Source organism: Bombina bombina, chromosome 1 (genome assembly GCF_027579735.1).
Source record: "Bombina bombina isolate aBomBom1 chromosome 1, aBomBom1.pri, whole genome shotgun sequence".
Classification (NCBI taxonomy): domain Eukaryota; kingdom Metazoa; phylum Chordata; class Amphibia; order Anura; family Bombinatoridae; genus Bombina; species Bombina bombina.
In genome coordinates, this window is record NC_069499.1 from 978,493,286 (window position 1) to 978,507,768 (window position 14,483).

Here is a 14,483-nt window from a genome sequence, read left to right on the forward strand (position 1 = left end):
TACAGTCACCACGGTACCATATGGTTTCTCCTATGCTATTATTCCTCCTTAACGTCGGTCGAATGACTGGGGTAGGCGGAGCCTAGGAGGGATCATGTGACCAGCTTTGCTGGGCTCTTTGCCATTTCCTGTTGGGGAAGAGAATATCCCACAAGTAAGGATGACGCCGTGGACCGGACACACCGTTGGAGAAAGTAATTTATCAGGTAAACATAAATTCTGTTTTTTCACTGTTATTTCAAATTTTAGCAAAATTTGTTTCCCTTAAAGGCACAGTAACGTTTTTTATATTTGCTTGTTTAACTTGATGTAAAGTGTTTTCCAAGCTTGCTAGTCTCATTGCTAGTCTGTATAAACATGTCTGACATAGAGGAAACTCCTTGTTCATTATGTTTAAAAGCCATGGTGGAACCCCATATGAGAAAATGTACTAAATGTATTGAATTCACTTTAAACAATAAAGATCAGCTTTTATCTTTAAAAAATTTATCAAGGGGGGGCGGAGTTTGCCTACATCCAAGATGGACGTCTCTCCTTAGAGCTCCGCAAGTCAGACCGGAGAGATGCACCACAGCCCGCACAAAAACAACCTAAGAGGGCTCTATAGAGGATGAATTAAACTATGAGAGTGCAGTGTACCAGCGGGTACCCCTTTCATACCCCAAGCATGTAAAAGTCGCGACTTATCTGAGACACAAAGATCCGTCTGCTGCCGCCATCTTTCCTCAGTGCCTGAAACCGTTATCCCACAACAAAGTGCCCACACTTCGCTCTCAATAGCCAGCACAGTGAAATGAACGGCTAAACATCAGAGACGCATTGCATCTGGAGAGCGGGTAAGTGATCCGACACCGCTCCCCACACAGCCTCGGCTCTAGCTCCTGTGATATCCCCACAGGGACACGCACCAACCCACAAGCGGAGCGCACACAGACATAAGGGCGGCAGAGATAGTATAAGAGGAGCGCTCATATTAAGGGATAGGACTGACCCGCACAACATGATAACAAATCCTGAGCAATAGCACAGACAACGGAGAGAAGCCACAGCCATATAACTCTCTCTACAATTACGGACAGTAAAATTCTGAGCATATGGCAGCTAGGTGTTGGCCTCTAGCTTTATAACACACTCCACGTGGCCAGTATTAAGATACCCTCGCTCTCTGAACCCGGGCTTACAAGAAACCCCACTCAACTCCGACAAAGGGGTTATTTATTAAAAATGCACTGTGATCACCATAAACCCTAAACTCCATCTAAAAACAGGCTTAAAGTAACAGCAAAGTTGGGAACATTTCAGTGAAATATACGGCAGATAAGCGGTTCGTTACAGGCTTTGCTTTCACTTTCTTTCCAGCCATACCTGAACTTTCCACTAATTCTGATATCTCTAACACAGACCTGCCATCTGGTGGACAACAGCGCTGTAACATAAAGAGGTCTCTCTCTGGCATTTTTTCTCATTTCTTATACAAGCCTGCCACCTAGCGGATAAAAGAGTCACTGCACACAGGGAAACTCAAGTTCCTCAGCAATTTTTCATTTCTAATGTAAACCTGCCATCTAGTGGCTGTTACTGATATTGCATGAAGATGTTGTGAAAAATACGAGTTAAACCCAAGATAAGAAAAGTATTATAATTGTTCTGAAAGTGATTCATCTACCTCTCTACATACAACAACCCATCACAGAAACACCCTGACAAGCATATTAAAATGACTTCGAAGAGGCTGAATAAAACAGAAAAAATGGGTGGAGGGAAAAACACTCCAGTTACCTCTTACTTCAAACAAACGCAAAGTGATAACCTGGCTGAGCAAAACCCTGAAATCAGAACACCTATTGAAGTCACACCAATGGAGCCTCACACTACAGATGAAGATACACCTTTGACCAGAGCAGATCTACATCTCCTGGTATCCAAACAAGATATCACAAGCAGCTTCGACAAGCTGTGGGCAAAAATGGATGCCATGCACACCTCTATGAACGAGAGCCTAAATTATATTAAAAAAGACATATCAGACTTGGGAGCGAGGGTTGAATCTCTGGAGGAAAACAATGACAACATTATAGAAGATGTAGAGACGGCGGTACAACAGACAGCCCAACAACAGCAGGTAGTAAACGAACTGCTGGACAAGTTGGAAGACATGGAGAATAGGAGCAGAAGATGTAACATTCGCCTCAAGGGAATCCCGGAATCTATAACACCTACAGATCTACCCTCATACCTCCATCAACTGTTCTGTGCGATAACAGGAGTGAACACCTCCACAGTAATTGAAATAGAAAGAGCCCACAGAGCACTCAAGCCTAAGCCCAAAGCTGACTTTCCACCAAGAGATGTCATTGTGGCCTTCCTAAGGTTTCCTGAAAAAGATAAAATACTCAGAGATGCAGCAAAACAACCCACCTTCAAATTTAGAGGTAACGTGGTGCACTTTTTTCAGGATCTCAGCAATAGAACACTACAAAGAAGGGGAGCCTTAAGACCTCTCACAACCCTCTTAAGAAAGCACCAGATCCAATACAGATGGGGATACCCTTTTGCCCTTCATATATCAAAAGACAATAAATTGTTGACAATCAGAGATGCAGAGGGGATCCCAGATATTTGTGATGCTTTAGGTCTAGACATACCCCCCACGCCAGGTCCTTCACCGTCCACGGAGACACCGAAACCACAGAGGATACCCATGAAGTCACAAAGATCACAGTGGGCAAGGATCCCCACGAAAAGACCTAAAAACACTTGATGGGCTCAACCTAGACCCAGTTGCACTAACTTTCTTTCTGTCCAGCCCCCAAACACTTGGGCAACGAGACAGGGTGACTCACTTCACGAACTTTAACACCAAAGCCTGTTATAATTTTCTCAGCAGCAATGTTAGAATTTTAGAATATAGTTTTGTTTCTTGTTAGATTAGAGTTTGGTAAAGAATGTAGGGGGTGTCCTCCATCCTAGCCAGTTATAGCTTATAGATTTGAGGATAGAAAGGTTGGAGACTAAATCTACATTATTAGCACTGTTTAGCTAGTAAGACCTCTCTTACTATGTTTGCCTTAAACACCAAGAGGGTGGGTGGGCAGCATCTCCCCGGCCCCTGACAACCCCTCTAGAAAAAGTTTATTTTTACATGTTTTGTCGAGAAATATTTTTTCTATTATTTTTTACAGGTTTAACTACTTGGATTGATAACATGATGTACAACTTGATTAACCTGTTTTGTTTTCCTCCCCTCTCTTTCTACCAGAATATTTTCTTTCTTACCTCTCTTTTCTTCTCCTCACCATTACTCACCATAAGACCAAAAATGCTCCTACCATATGGAAGTTGGACTGATACTCAAGGGGGAACCTCGGACTCACCAAACTTGGATAGATCCAACACGAGGGGTCAGGTAATCTCAAACACACTGATACATCACGACATTAAGGCACTTATTCAACACCTAGATGGCTAGCACAAATATTACATTAGTCTCACATAATGTTAGAGGCCTTAACTCAGACACCAAAAGACGGAAAGCTATGTCACAGTATAAACTCCTAGGGGCCACAGTCATATTCATGCAAGAGACTCACTTCCCGTCCTCCCAGATCCCGAAATATTGGGAAAGACAATTCCCTCTACATTACCACTCAACGCTTAACCAGAAAAAATGGGGGGTGTCCATACTCCTACACTCCTCTCTAAACTTCCACCTAATTGAATCTATTGCAGACAGAGAAGGTAGATACCTCATCATCAGAGGCACCATTAATGACATTGAACTGGTCTTTTGTAATGTATATGCCCCCAACGAACACCAAGAACAGTTCTTCACCAATTTATCTTACCTCCTCAGCTGGAATGCAACCAGAATTTTCTTAGCAGGGGACTTTAATGTATCTCTTTACACACAGTCTCAAACCTTAAACATACCACTCTCAGCTACACAACATAGACTAAATAAAAAGGCTCTTGCAATACTCCAGACTTTGGCGGGGCACAACCTACTAGATACATGGAAAGCCCTTTACGGCATTACGACAGATCACACATTTTATTCCACAGCGCATCGCAAATACTTCCGCTTAGACTACATTTTTTCAAGCCAGATTCTTGTAGCTAACCTAGTGTCTTCCTCTATTCACCCATGTGTGTGGTCTGATCACTCCATAATCTTACTAAAAATGAAAGGGATTCTCCCACACAATAACACAAAAAGTTGGTCTTTCGATCCTTTAACATTAAAATATCCAACACATAAGGAGAAGGTCCTCAGACACATGGAGGAATACTGGACTCTAAATACAAACACTGTAGATAACCCTATACAGGTATGGGCAGCTCATAAGTCAGTTATAAGAGGGTTGTTAATCCAAATGAAGTCACATGCCAAACGTAAAACCAAAGCTTTTTTTGACTCACTCCAAAGGGATATATCTAACCTAGAGAGACGACACAAACTTTCTGGCTCACCAAGTCTCTATAAATCTTTACAAGACAAAAGACAAGCACTAGACAAACTACTTTCCGACCAATCATCCAGAGCAGGACTCAGACTTCAATCTAAATATTTTCTATATGCTAATAAACCAGATAAATTTATGGCCCACAAAATTAGGAACAGAACCAGGGACATGTCCATCCCCTCCCTTTATAATTCTCAAGGGACTCTAACGTCAAACCCCAAAGATATAGTTGACTCATTCGCAGCCTACTACGCCTCTCTATATGACGGCCGGAAAGTAACAAAAACAGAAATGACACAGACATCCCTTGACGTTTTTCTGGAGGAAGCAGCCCTACCCAAGATCAGTAATCAAGAATTAGACTCTTTAAATGCCGACATTACAGACAGAGAGGTCCTTGGGGTTCTTAAGGACTTAAAGCCAGGCAAGGCGGCAGGCCCTGACGGTTTCCCAGGGGAATATTACAAACATTTCAAACCTTCCCTCACAAAACATCTAGTTCAATTCTGCAATTCCATATTAAAAGGCCATATGATCCCCCCTGACTTACTAGATGCTAAAATCATAGTACTCCCAAAACCAGGCAAAGACAGGACACGGTGTCAGAGTTATAGACCAATATCTTTAATAAACCAGGATTTAAAAATCTTCACTAAGATTCTGGCTAATCGCCTTAAGCCCTTACTCCCCAAACTGATCCACCCAGACCAGGTTGGTTTTATTCAAAACAGGGAAGCTCCTGATAATATCAGGAGAATGGTATCCCTGATTGACTACATGGACGAGACACGGACGCCTTCTCTGCTCCTCTCATTGGACGCGGAGAAGGCGTTTGACAGAGTTGACTGGACATACATGCAGACAGTATTATCCAAAATAGGTATATCTGGAGAATTTATGACAGCAATCCAAAGTATATACTCCTCTCCCTCAGCAAGCGTAAGAGCCATGGGCCACCAATCTGAAAGATTTGCTGTCCTCAATGGAACCCGTCAGGGCTGCCCTTTATCCCTGTTATTGTTCGCGCTATGTATCGAACCCCTGGCCCAACATATTAGAAAATCCCCTGATATAACTGGTATTAAAATTAAACAAAAAGAATATAAACTCACTCTCTTCGCGGACGACGTCCTACTCTCCTTATCAAGACCACTGGTGACTCTCCCGAACCTTTACCAAACCCTCAACTCCTTTTCCTTAATTTCAGGCTATAAAATTAACTTAGAGAAATGCGAAGCCCTACCCATACACCTCCCGGACCATACCAAAAAACTGATTGAGGCCAATTTTGAATTTAAATGGGCTAAAAACTCCCTTAGATACTTAGGGATAAACCTAACCTCATGCTCATCGAAATTATACCAGACAAACTATCCCCCTATATATAAATCTATTAAACAAGACTTAAATAAATGGAGTAAAATGAGATTTACATGGTTTGGTAGACTGTCAGCAGTCAAAATGATGATACTACCAAGGATCTTATATTTATTCCGTACCCTGCCAATTAGAATACCAGGTCCAGATTTAGACGACCTACAAAAGCATTTAATAGGTTTTATAAGAGGGAATAAAAAGGCCCGAATTCCTTCAGCAGTCCTCTCTAGGAACAGACAAATGGGGGGGGGTGGGGGCACCTAACCTTAATCACTATTATCAGGCAGCAAGACTAGCACAGACCGCACTCCTCAATGACCCAGACAGAGACATTATTTGGACACAATTAGAAGCAGATATAGCAGAAATCAACCCACGAGACATGATTCTTTGGGACCCTAAACAGTGCCTTGATAGGAAGCATCACACCTATCCAGTAATAGACCTTATGATTAAACAATGGTCTAGATTGACCACCTCTTTAACTCTTCTTCCCACACATTCCGCGAAAGCCACACTTACAAGCTTGGTTAGACACGAACTGATCCCCACTATCCAAAAATGGGAAAACAGAGGACTCTACAGAATAGCTGACTTGCTGGTGGGTGGTAAAATAATGAGCTACACACAACTACAGGAAAAACTGCAGCCAATCAAATTAGAATGGTTTTTATACCTACAACTCAGCTCTATCATCCACCCTATCCTACCATCCATATCTAAAAACGTATCCTCTGTACTAGAGAACATATGTAGCACCTCATCCAGGCCCAAGAACACCATCTCTAGGCTATACCAAGCAATCCAGCTTGCATCAGATACTACTAAATCCACCCTACAAACCAAATGGGAAAGGGATATCAATAGGGAGGTGGAGACTCAAGAGTGGCATGTCATGCTATCTAGTGCAGGGAAGGGACTCTTAAACGCAGACATGTGGGAAAACTGCATCAAGACCAACTTCCGCTGGTATCTAACACCACTGATAACCTCACACTCCACCAAGGATAGATCTAGACTCTGTTACAGAGGCTGCGGGGAGCTAGGGGACTACAAACATATGTGGTGGGACTGCCCACAAATACGCAGGGTGTGGAACCAACTATCACGGTTCTTGAGCTATATCATAGACAGCCCCATCAAGCTTACCATAGAACAAGCGTTACTCCACGTTAGACTTGAAGAATTTAATAAATACATTAATCTATTTATTAGGATAGCATGCACAGCCACGAGAATATGTATAGCCCGCCATTGGAGGGAGTGCGCCCCACACTGGGACGAAATCAAACTAAAAATTAAATTCTATTATAACATGTCAGAGCAGGCAGCATTCCTTCTAGATACTCAAGAAACCTTCCAGAAAGTATGGTACTACTGGATATTACACAATATGTCCTAATACACTAGTCTAGTCTTCTAGAGCCCTCCACTTGGACTGTCATAATATCTGTACCTCAAAACCCCCAAAACACGATAGATAAAATTCAGATTAATGGGGGCCATAATAACCCCACATATAACCAAATTCCGAATAAAGCTGGGTAGAATGGTCAGGAGACACCCTTTCCTCTATTCCACACCTCTCTCTCCCTCTCTTCACTCTCTCTAACTTTTTCCCCCTTCACTATCTCTTCAACTTATTATTTCTTATCCTGGCAGTATGTAATCTAAGAGAACCTCAAAGCACCACAATTGTATGCTAAGTTACTCTTACCCCAGCTATAAGAGAAAATCCTTTATTATATTGAATATTGTTTCATAAATGCTGGGTGTTATGAAGTCCTCTGTTTGCAACAGTGGCCTTAGAGGTTATGATATGGAGATTGAATGATTTAATGACACGTAACTTGTACCACTTTATTCATGGTGTGATTTTAGAAAACCAGGATTTCTGTTATCTTGCACTGTTAATTTCTTGAATTATATTTCTTTTTGTTATTATGCACTTGCAACAAAATAATAAAAATTACTTTATCATAAAAAATTTATCACCAGAGGATTCTGGCGAGGGGGAAGTTATGCCGACTAACTCTCCCCACGTGTCAGACCCTTTGACTCCCGCTCAAGGGACTCACGCTAAAATGGCGCCAAGTACACAAAGACGCCCATAGCGATTACTTTGCAGGACATGGCGGCAATCATGGATAATACCCTGTCAGTGGTATTAGCCAGACTGCCGGAATTCAGAGGAAAGCGCAATAGCTCTGGGGTTAGACGTAGTGCAGAGCGCGCAGATGCCTTAAGGCCCATGTCTGATACTGCGTCACAATATGCAGAAGCTGAGGAAGGAGAGCTTCAGTCTGTGGGTGACATTTCTGATTCGGGGAAACCTGATTCAGATATTTCTACTTTTAAATTTAAGCTTGAGAACCTCCGTGTATTGCTTGGGGAGGTGTTAGCTGCTCTGAATGACTGTGACACAATTGCAGTACCAGAGAAATTGTGTAGACTGGATAAATACTATGCAGTGCCGGTGTGTACTGATGTTTTTCCAATACCTAAAAGGTTTACAGAAATCATTAATAAGGAGTGGGATAGACCCGGTGTGCCGTTTTCCCCCCCTCCTATTTTTAGAAAAATGTTTCCAATAGACGCCACCACACGGGACATATGGCAGTCGGTCCCTAAGGTGGAGGGAGCAGTTTCTACTTTAGCAAAGCGTACCACTATCCCTGTCAAGGACAGGTGTGCTTTTTCAGATCCAATGGATAAAAAATTAGAAGGTTACCTTAAGAAAATGTTTATTCAACAAGGTTTTATCCTGCAGCCCCTTGCATGCATTGCGCCTGTCACTGCTGCTGCGGCGTTCTGGTTTGAGTCTCTGGAAGAGGCCTTTTGGACAGCTACTCCATTGACTGAAATACTTGACAAGCTTAGAACACTTAAGCTAGCTAATTCTTTTGTTTCTGACGCCATTGTTCATTTGACTAAACTAACGGCTAAGAATTCTGGATTCACCATCCAGGCACGTAGGGCGCTATGGCTTAAATCTTGGTCAGCTGACGTGACTTCAAAGTCTAAATTACTTAACATTCCCTTCAAGGGGCAGATCCTATTCGGGCCTGGTTTGAAGGAAATTATTGTTGACATTACTGGAGGTAAGGGTCATACCCTTCCTCAAGACAGGGCCAAATCAAAGGCCAAACAGTCTAATTTTCGTGCCTTTCGAAACTTCAAGGCAGGTGCAGCATCATCTTCCTCTGCTACAAGACAAGAGGGAACTTTTGCTCAATCCAAGCTGGGCTGGAAACCTAACCAGTCCTGGAACAAAGGCAAGCAGGCCAGAAAGCCTGCTGCTGCCTCTAAGACAGCATGAAGGAACGGCCCCCTATCCGGTAATGGATCTAGTAGGGGGCAGACTTTCTCTCTTCGCCCAGGCGTGGGCAAGAGATATTCAGTATCCCTGGGCGTTGGAGATCATATCTCAGGGATATCTTCTGGACTTCAAAGCTTCCCCTCCTCAAGGGAGATTTCACCTTTCGAGATTATCTGTAAACCAGATAAAGAAAGAGGCATTCTTACGCTGTGTGCAAGACCTCCTAGTTATGGGAGTGATCTGTCCAGTTCCACAGTCGGAACAGAGACAGGGTTTTTATTCAAATCTGTTTGTGGTTCCCAAAAAAGAGGGAACCTTCCGACCCATTTTGGATCTAAAGATCTTAAACAAATTCCTCAGAGTTCCATCATTCAAAATGGAAACTATTCGGACCATCCTACCTATGATCCAGGAAGGTCAGTACATGACCACAGTGGATTTGAAGGATGCTTACCTTCACATACCGATTCACAAAGATCATCATCGGTTCCTAAGGTTTGCCTTTCTGGACAGGCATTACCAATTTGTAGAAAGCAAAAAGAGAGAGCGCCTGATGGTGTAATATCGTCAAGATCAAGAATGGTACAGGTATAAAAAATCTCTGCCAAATGGATACTCACAAGGAGCTTGGCACTCGCATGTAGTGCATATAAGCGGGCTGACCTTTATACAGCAGTCAGTACACTGAATATATGGTGGTCGTATCAGAAATCTGTAGTAATAGAAAAAGAAACACAAAAGACCAATAGTGCAATATCGTCTGAAACAAAAATGGGCACAGCAAAGGGCACGGTGTCAGCAAGATGTATACTCACAATGGAGTTGGCACTCCCAAGTAGTGCATTGGGGCAGGCTGACCTTCATACAGCAGTCAGCGCGCTGATAGTTAGTGGCTGTAGTTGGTGGTTGTAGCTGTTATCGGCTTAAGCTTGTCCTCTGCTCACCGGCGTGTGTGCTGAATACTCAGCTATAGCTAGGCTGTTAGCTGTAGAAAGTAAATCCTATAGGTATGCCGTGAACACACCCAGAGATGCACCTGAGGCTCGTCACAGGCCTCAGAAAACACAAGGTGCATACAAAATGGTAAACCACTAAAGATGAGTGACTAAAAAGTTTTTTTGAAAAAACAAATTGAAAAAGGAAGTCAGCGGACAAAATGTTAAGTAAAAATAATAAAAAAGGGTTTTATTAAAGAGCTATAACAACGCGTTTCTCGGCCGATTTAAGCTCACTGGCCGTTTCATCAGCGGCCAGTGAGCTTAAATTGGCCGAGAAACGCGTTGTTATAGCTCTTTAATAAAACCCTTTTTTATTATTTTTACTTAACATTTTGTCCGCTGACTTCCTTTTTCAATTTGTTTTTTCAAAAAAACTTTTTAGTCACTCATCTTTAGTGGTTTACCATTTTGTATGCACCTTGTGTTTTCTGAGGCCTGTGACGAGCCTCAGGTGCATCTCTGGGTGTGTTCACGGCATACCTATAGGATTTACTTTCTACAGCTAACAGCCTAGCTATAGCTGAGTATTCAGCACACACGCCGGTGAGCAGAGGACAAGCTTAAGCCGATAACAGCTACAACCACCAACTACAGCCACTAACTATCAGCGCGCTGACTGCTGTATGAAGGTCAGCCTGCCCCAATGCACTACTTGGGAGTGCCAACTCCATTGTGAGTATACATCTTGCTGACACCGTGCCCTTTGCTGTGCCCATTTTTGTTTCAGACGATATTGCACTATTGGTCTTTTGTGTTTCTTTTTCTATTACTACAGATTTCTGATACGACCACCATATATTCAGTGTACTGACTGCTGTATAAAGGTCAGCCCGCTTATATGCACTACATGCGAGTGCCAAGCTCCTTGTGAGTATCCATTTGGCAGAGATTTTTTATACCTGTACCATTCTTGATCTTGACGATATTACACCATCAGGCGCTCTCTCTTTTTGCTTTCTATTTTTTCAGTTCTACCGACTTACCACCGGTTTGGAGTGGAGCAGCCTTCCAGAATTTTTGATCTCAACAATTGCATCTATCTATCAATGACTCTGCACTACCAATGACTCTGCACTATATGTGAAATCGTTTGTATTGTGTTTTTTTATATATTTTCTAATAATATAATATTTCATTATATTCTATCTATTTTTAATATAAATAACACTGTATCACTTGATTTATATGTATACATTTTTTTAGGGGATGAAGTTTTTGTGAAATACACACTATTGTTTATGTGAAGTCACTTATCTATTTTTCCAGACCTATCACTTTTAACAGGACATCTTATATACATTTTTAGCGTTTTTTATTTACCCAAGTCCTAATTCTTATACAAATAGCACAATCCACTTCACACACATTTATATGCACATACCTTGTATATTAATATAGCGCACCCTATTGTATGATTTTATATCGTACATATCTATCTTGATTACCAATTTGTGGCTCTTCCCTTCGGGTTAGCTACAGCTCCAAGAATCTTTACAAAGGTTCTGGGATCGCTTCTGGCGGTCCTAAGACCGCGAGGTATATCAGTGGCCCCTTATCTGGACGACATCCTGATACAGGTGTCAAGCTTTAAGATTGCCAAGTCACATACGGACATAGTTCTGGCATTTCTCAGGTCACATGGGTGGAAGGTGAACGAGGAAAAGAGTTCTCTATCCCCACTCACAAGAGTCTCCTTCCTAGGGACTCTGATAGATTCTGTAAAAATGAAGATTTACCTGACAGAATCCAGGTTATCAAAGCTTCTAAAATCTTGCCGTGTTCTTCATTCTATTCCGCGCCCTTCGGTGGCTCAGTGTATGGAAGTAATCGGCTTGATGGTAGCGGCGATGGACATAGTGCCATTTGCGCGACTACATCTCAGACCGCTGCAACTATGCATGCTCAGTCAGTGGAATGGGGATTACACAGATTTGTCCCCTCTGCTAAATCTGGATCAAGAGACCAGAGATTCTCTTCTCTGGTGGCTATCTCGGGTCCATCTGTCCAAAGGTATGACTTTTCGCAGGCCAGATTGGACAATTGTAACAACAGATGCCAGCCTTCTAGGTTGGGGTGCAGTCTGGAATTCCCTGAAGGCACAGGGATCGTGGACTCAGGAGGAGAAACTCCTCCCAATAAATATTCTGGAGTTAAGAGCAATATTCAATGCTCTTCTAGCTTGGCCTTAGTTAGCAACCCTGAGGTTCATCAGATTTCAGTCGAACAACATCACGACTGTGGCTTACATCAACCATCAAGGGGGAACCAGGAGTTCCCTAGCGATGTTAAAAGTCTCCAAGATAATTCGCTGGGCAGAGACTCACTCTTGCCACCTATCAGCAATCCATATCCCAGGTGTAGAGAACTGGGAGGCAGATTTTCTAAGTCGTCAGACTTTTCATCCGGGGGAGTGGGAACTCCATCCGGAGGTGTTTGCTCAATTGGTTCATCGTTGGGGCAAACCAGAACTGGATCTCATGGCGTCTCGCCAGAACGCCAAGCTTCCTTGTTACGGAGCCAGGTCCAGGGACCCAGAAGCGGCACTGATAGATGCTCTAGCAGCGCCTTGGTTCTTCAACCTGGCTTATGTGTTTCCACCGTTTCCTCTGCTCCCTCGACTGATTGCCAAAATCAAACAGGAGAGAGCATCGGTGATCTTGATAGCGCCTGCGTGGCCACGCAGGACCTGGTATGCAGACCTAGTGGACATGTCATCCTTTCCACCATGGACCCTGCCTCTGAGACAAGACCTTCTACTACAAGGTCCTTTCAATCATCCGACTCTAATTTCTCTGAGACTGACTGCATGGAGATTGAACGCTTGATTTTATCAAAGTGTGGCTTCTCCGAGTCAGTCATTGATACCCTTATACAGGCACAAAAGCCTGTCACCAGGAAAATCTACCATAAGATATGGCGTAAATACCTTTATTGGTGTGAATCCAAGAATTACTCATGGAGTAAGGTTAGGATTCCTAGGATATTGTCCTTTCTCCAAGAGGGTTTGGAAAAAGGATTATCAGCTAGTTCTTTAAAGGGACAGATTTCTGCTCTGTCTATTCTTTTGCACAAGCGTCTGGCAGAAGTTCCAGACGTTCAATCTTTTTGTCAGGCTTTGGTTAGAATTAAGCCTGTGTTTAAACCTGTTGCTCCCCCATGGAGCTTAAACTTGGTTCTTAAAGTTCTTCAAGGGGTTCCACTTTTATCTTGGAAAGTTCTGTTTTTGATGGCTATTTCCTCGGCTCGGAGAGTCTCTGAGTTATCTGCCTTACAATGTGATTCTCCTTATCTGATTTTCCATTCAGATAAAGTAGTTCTGCGTACAAAACCTGGGTTTTTACCTAAGGTAGTTTCTAACAAGAATATCAATCAAGAGATTGTTGTTCCATCATTGTGTCCTAATCCTTCTTCAAAGAAGGAACGCCTTTTACATGATCTGGACGTGGTCCGTGCTTTAAAGTTTTACTTACAAGCTACTAAAGTTTTTCGCCAAACATCTACACTGTTTGTTGTTTACTCTGGACAGAGGAGAGGTCAAAAAGCTTCAGCAACCTCTCTTTCTTTTTGGCTTCGGAGCGTAATACGCTTAGCCTATGAGACTGCTGGACAGCAGCCCCCTGAAAGGATTACAGCTCATTCTACTAGAGCCGTGGCTTCCACCTGGGCCTTTAAAAAAGAGGCTTCTGTTGAACAGATTTGCAAGGCGGCGACTTGGTCTTCGCTTCATACCTTTTCAAAATTTAACAAATTTGATACTTTTGCTTCTTCGGAGGCTATTTTTGGGAGAAAGGTTCTACAGGCAGTGGTTCCTTCCATTTAAGCCTGCCTTGTCCCTCCCTTCATCCGTGTACTTTAGCTTTGGTATTGGTATCCCACAAGTAATGGATGATCCGTGGACTGGATACACCTTACAAGAGAAAACATAATTTATGCTTACCTGATAAATTTATTTCTCTTGTGGTGTATCCAGTCTTTTTAAGGCAGGTCTAAATTTTAATTTAAACTACAGTCACCACTGCACCCTATGGTTTCTCCTTTCTCGGCTTGTTTCGGTCGAATGACTGGATGTGGCAGTTAGGGGAGGAGCTATATAGCAGCTCTGCTGTGGGTGATCCTCTTGCAACTTCCTGTTGGGAAGGAGAATATCCCACAAGTAATGGATTATCCGTGGACTGGATACACCACAAGAGAAATAAATTTATCAGGTAAGCATAAATTATGTTTTTTTAATTGGGAGATTGACACATCTCTGTAAACATGGTATAATCCCACACGTACAGTCTGTAGAATATAGTGGGCTGCCATATTTGTGCTGCACACAGACTG

The 14,483-nt window shown here is 42.7% G+C and overlaps 1 protein-coding gene across 1 annotated transcript in view; it reads left to right on the forward strand.

Moving 5' to 3' along the window:
* SLCO4A1 (solute carrier organic anion transporter family member 4A1) overlaps positions 1-14,483 on the forward strand; it is a 402,251-nt gene that overhangs the window by 319,815 nt on the left and 67,953 nt on the right. Inside the window, exon 8 of the mRNA XM_053716065.1 lies at positions 1,694-2,721. Within this exon, the coding sequence (XP_053572040.1) occupies positions 1,694-2,721 (1,028 nt within the window). The remainder of the gene's footprint in view (positions 1-1,693; positions 2,722-14,483) is intronic.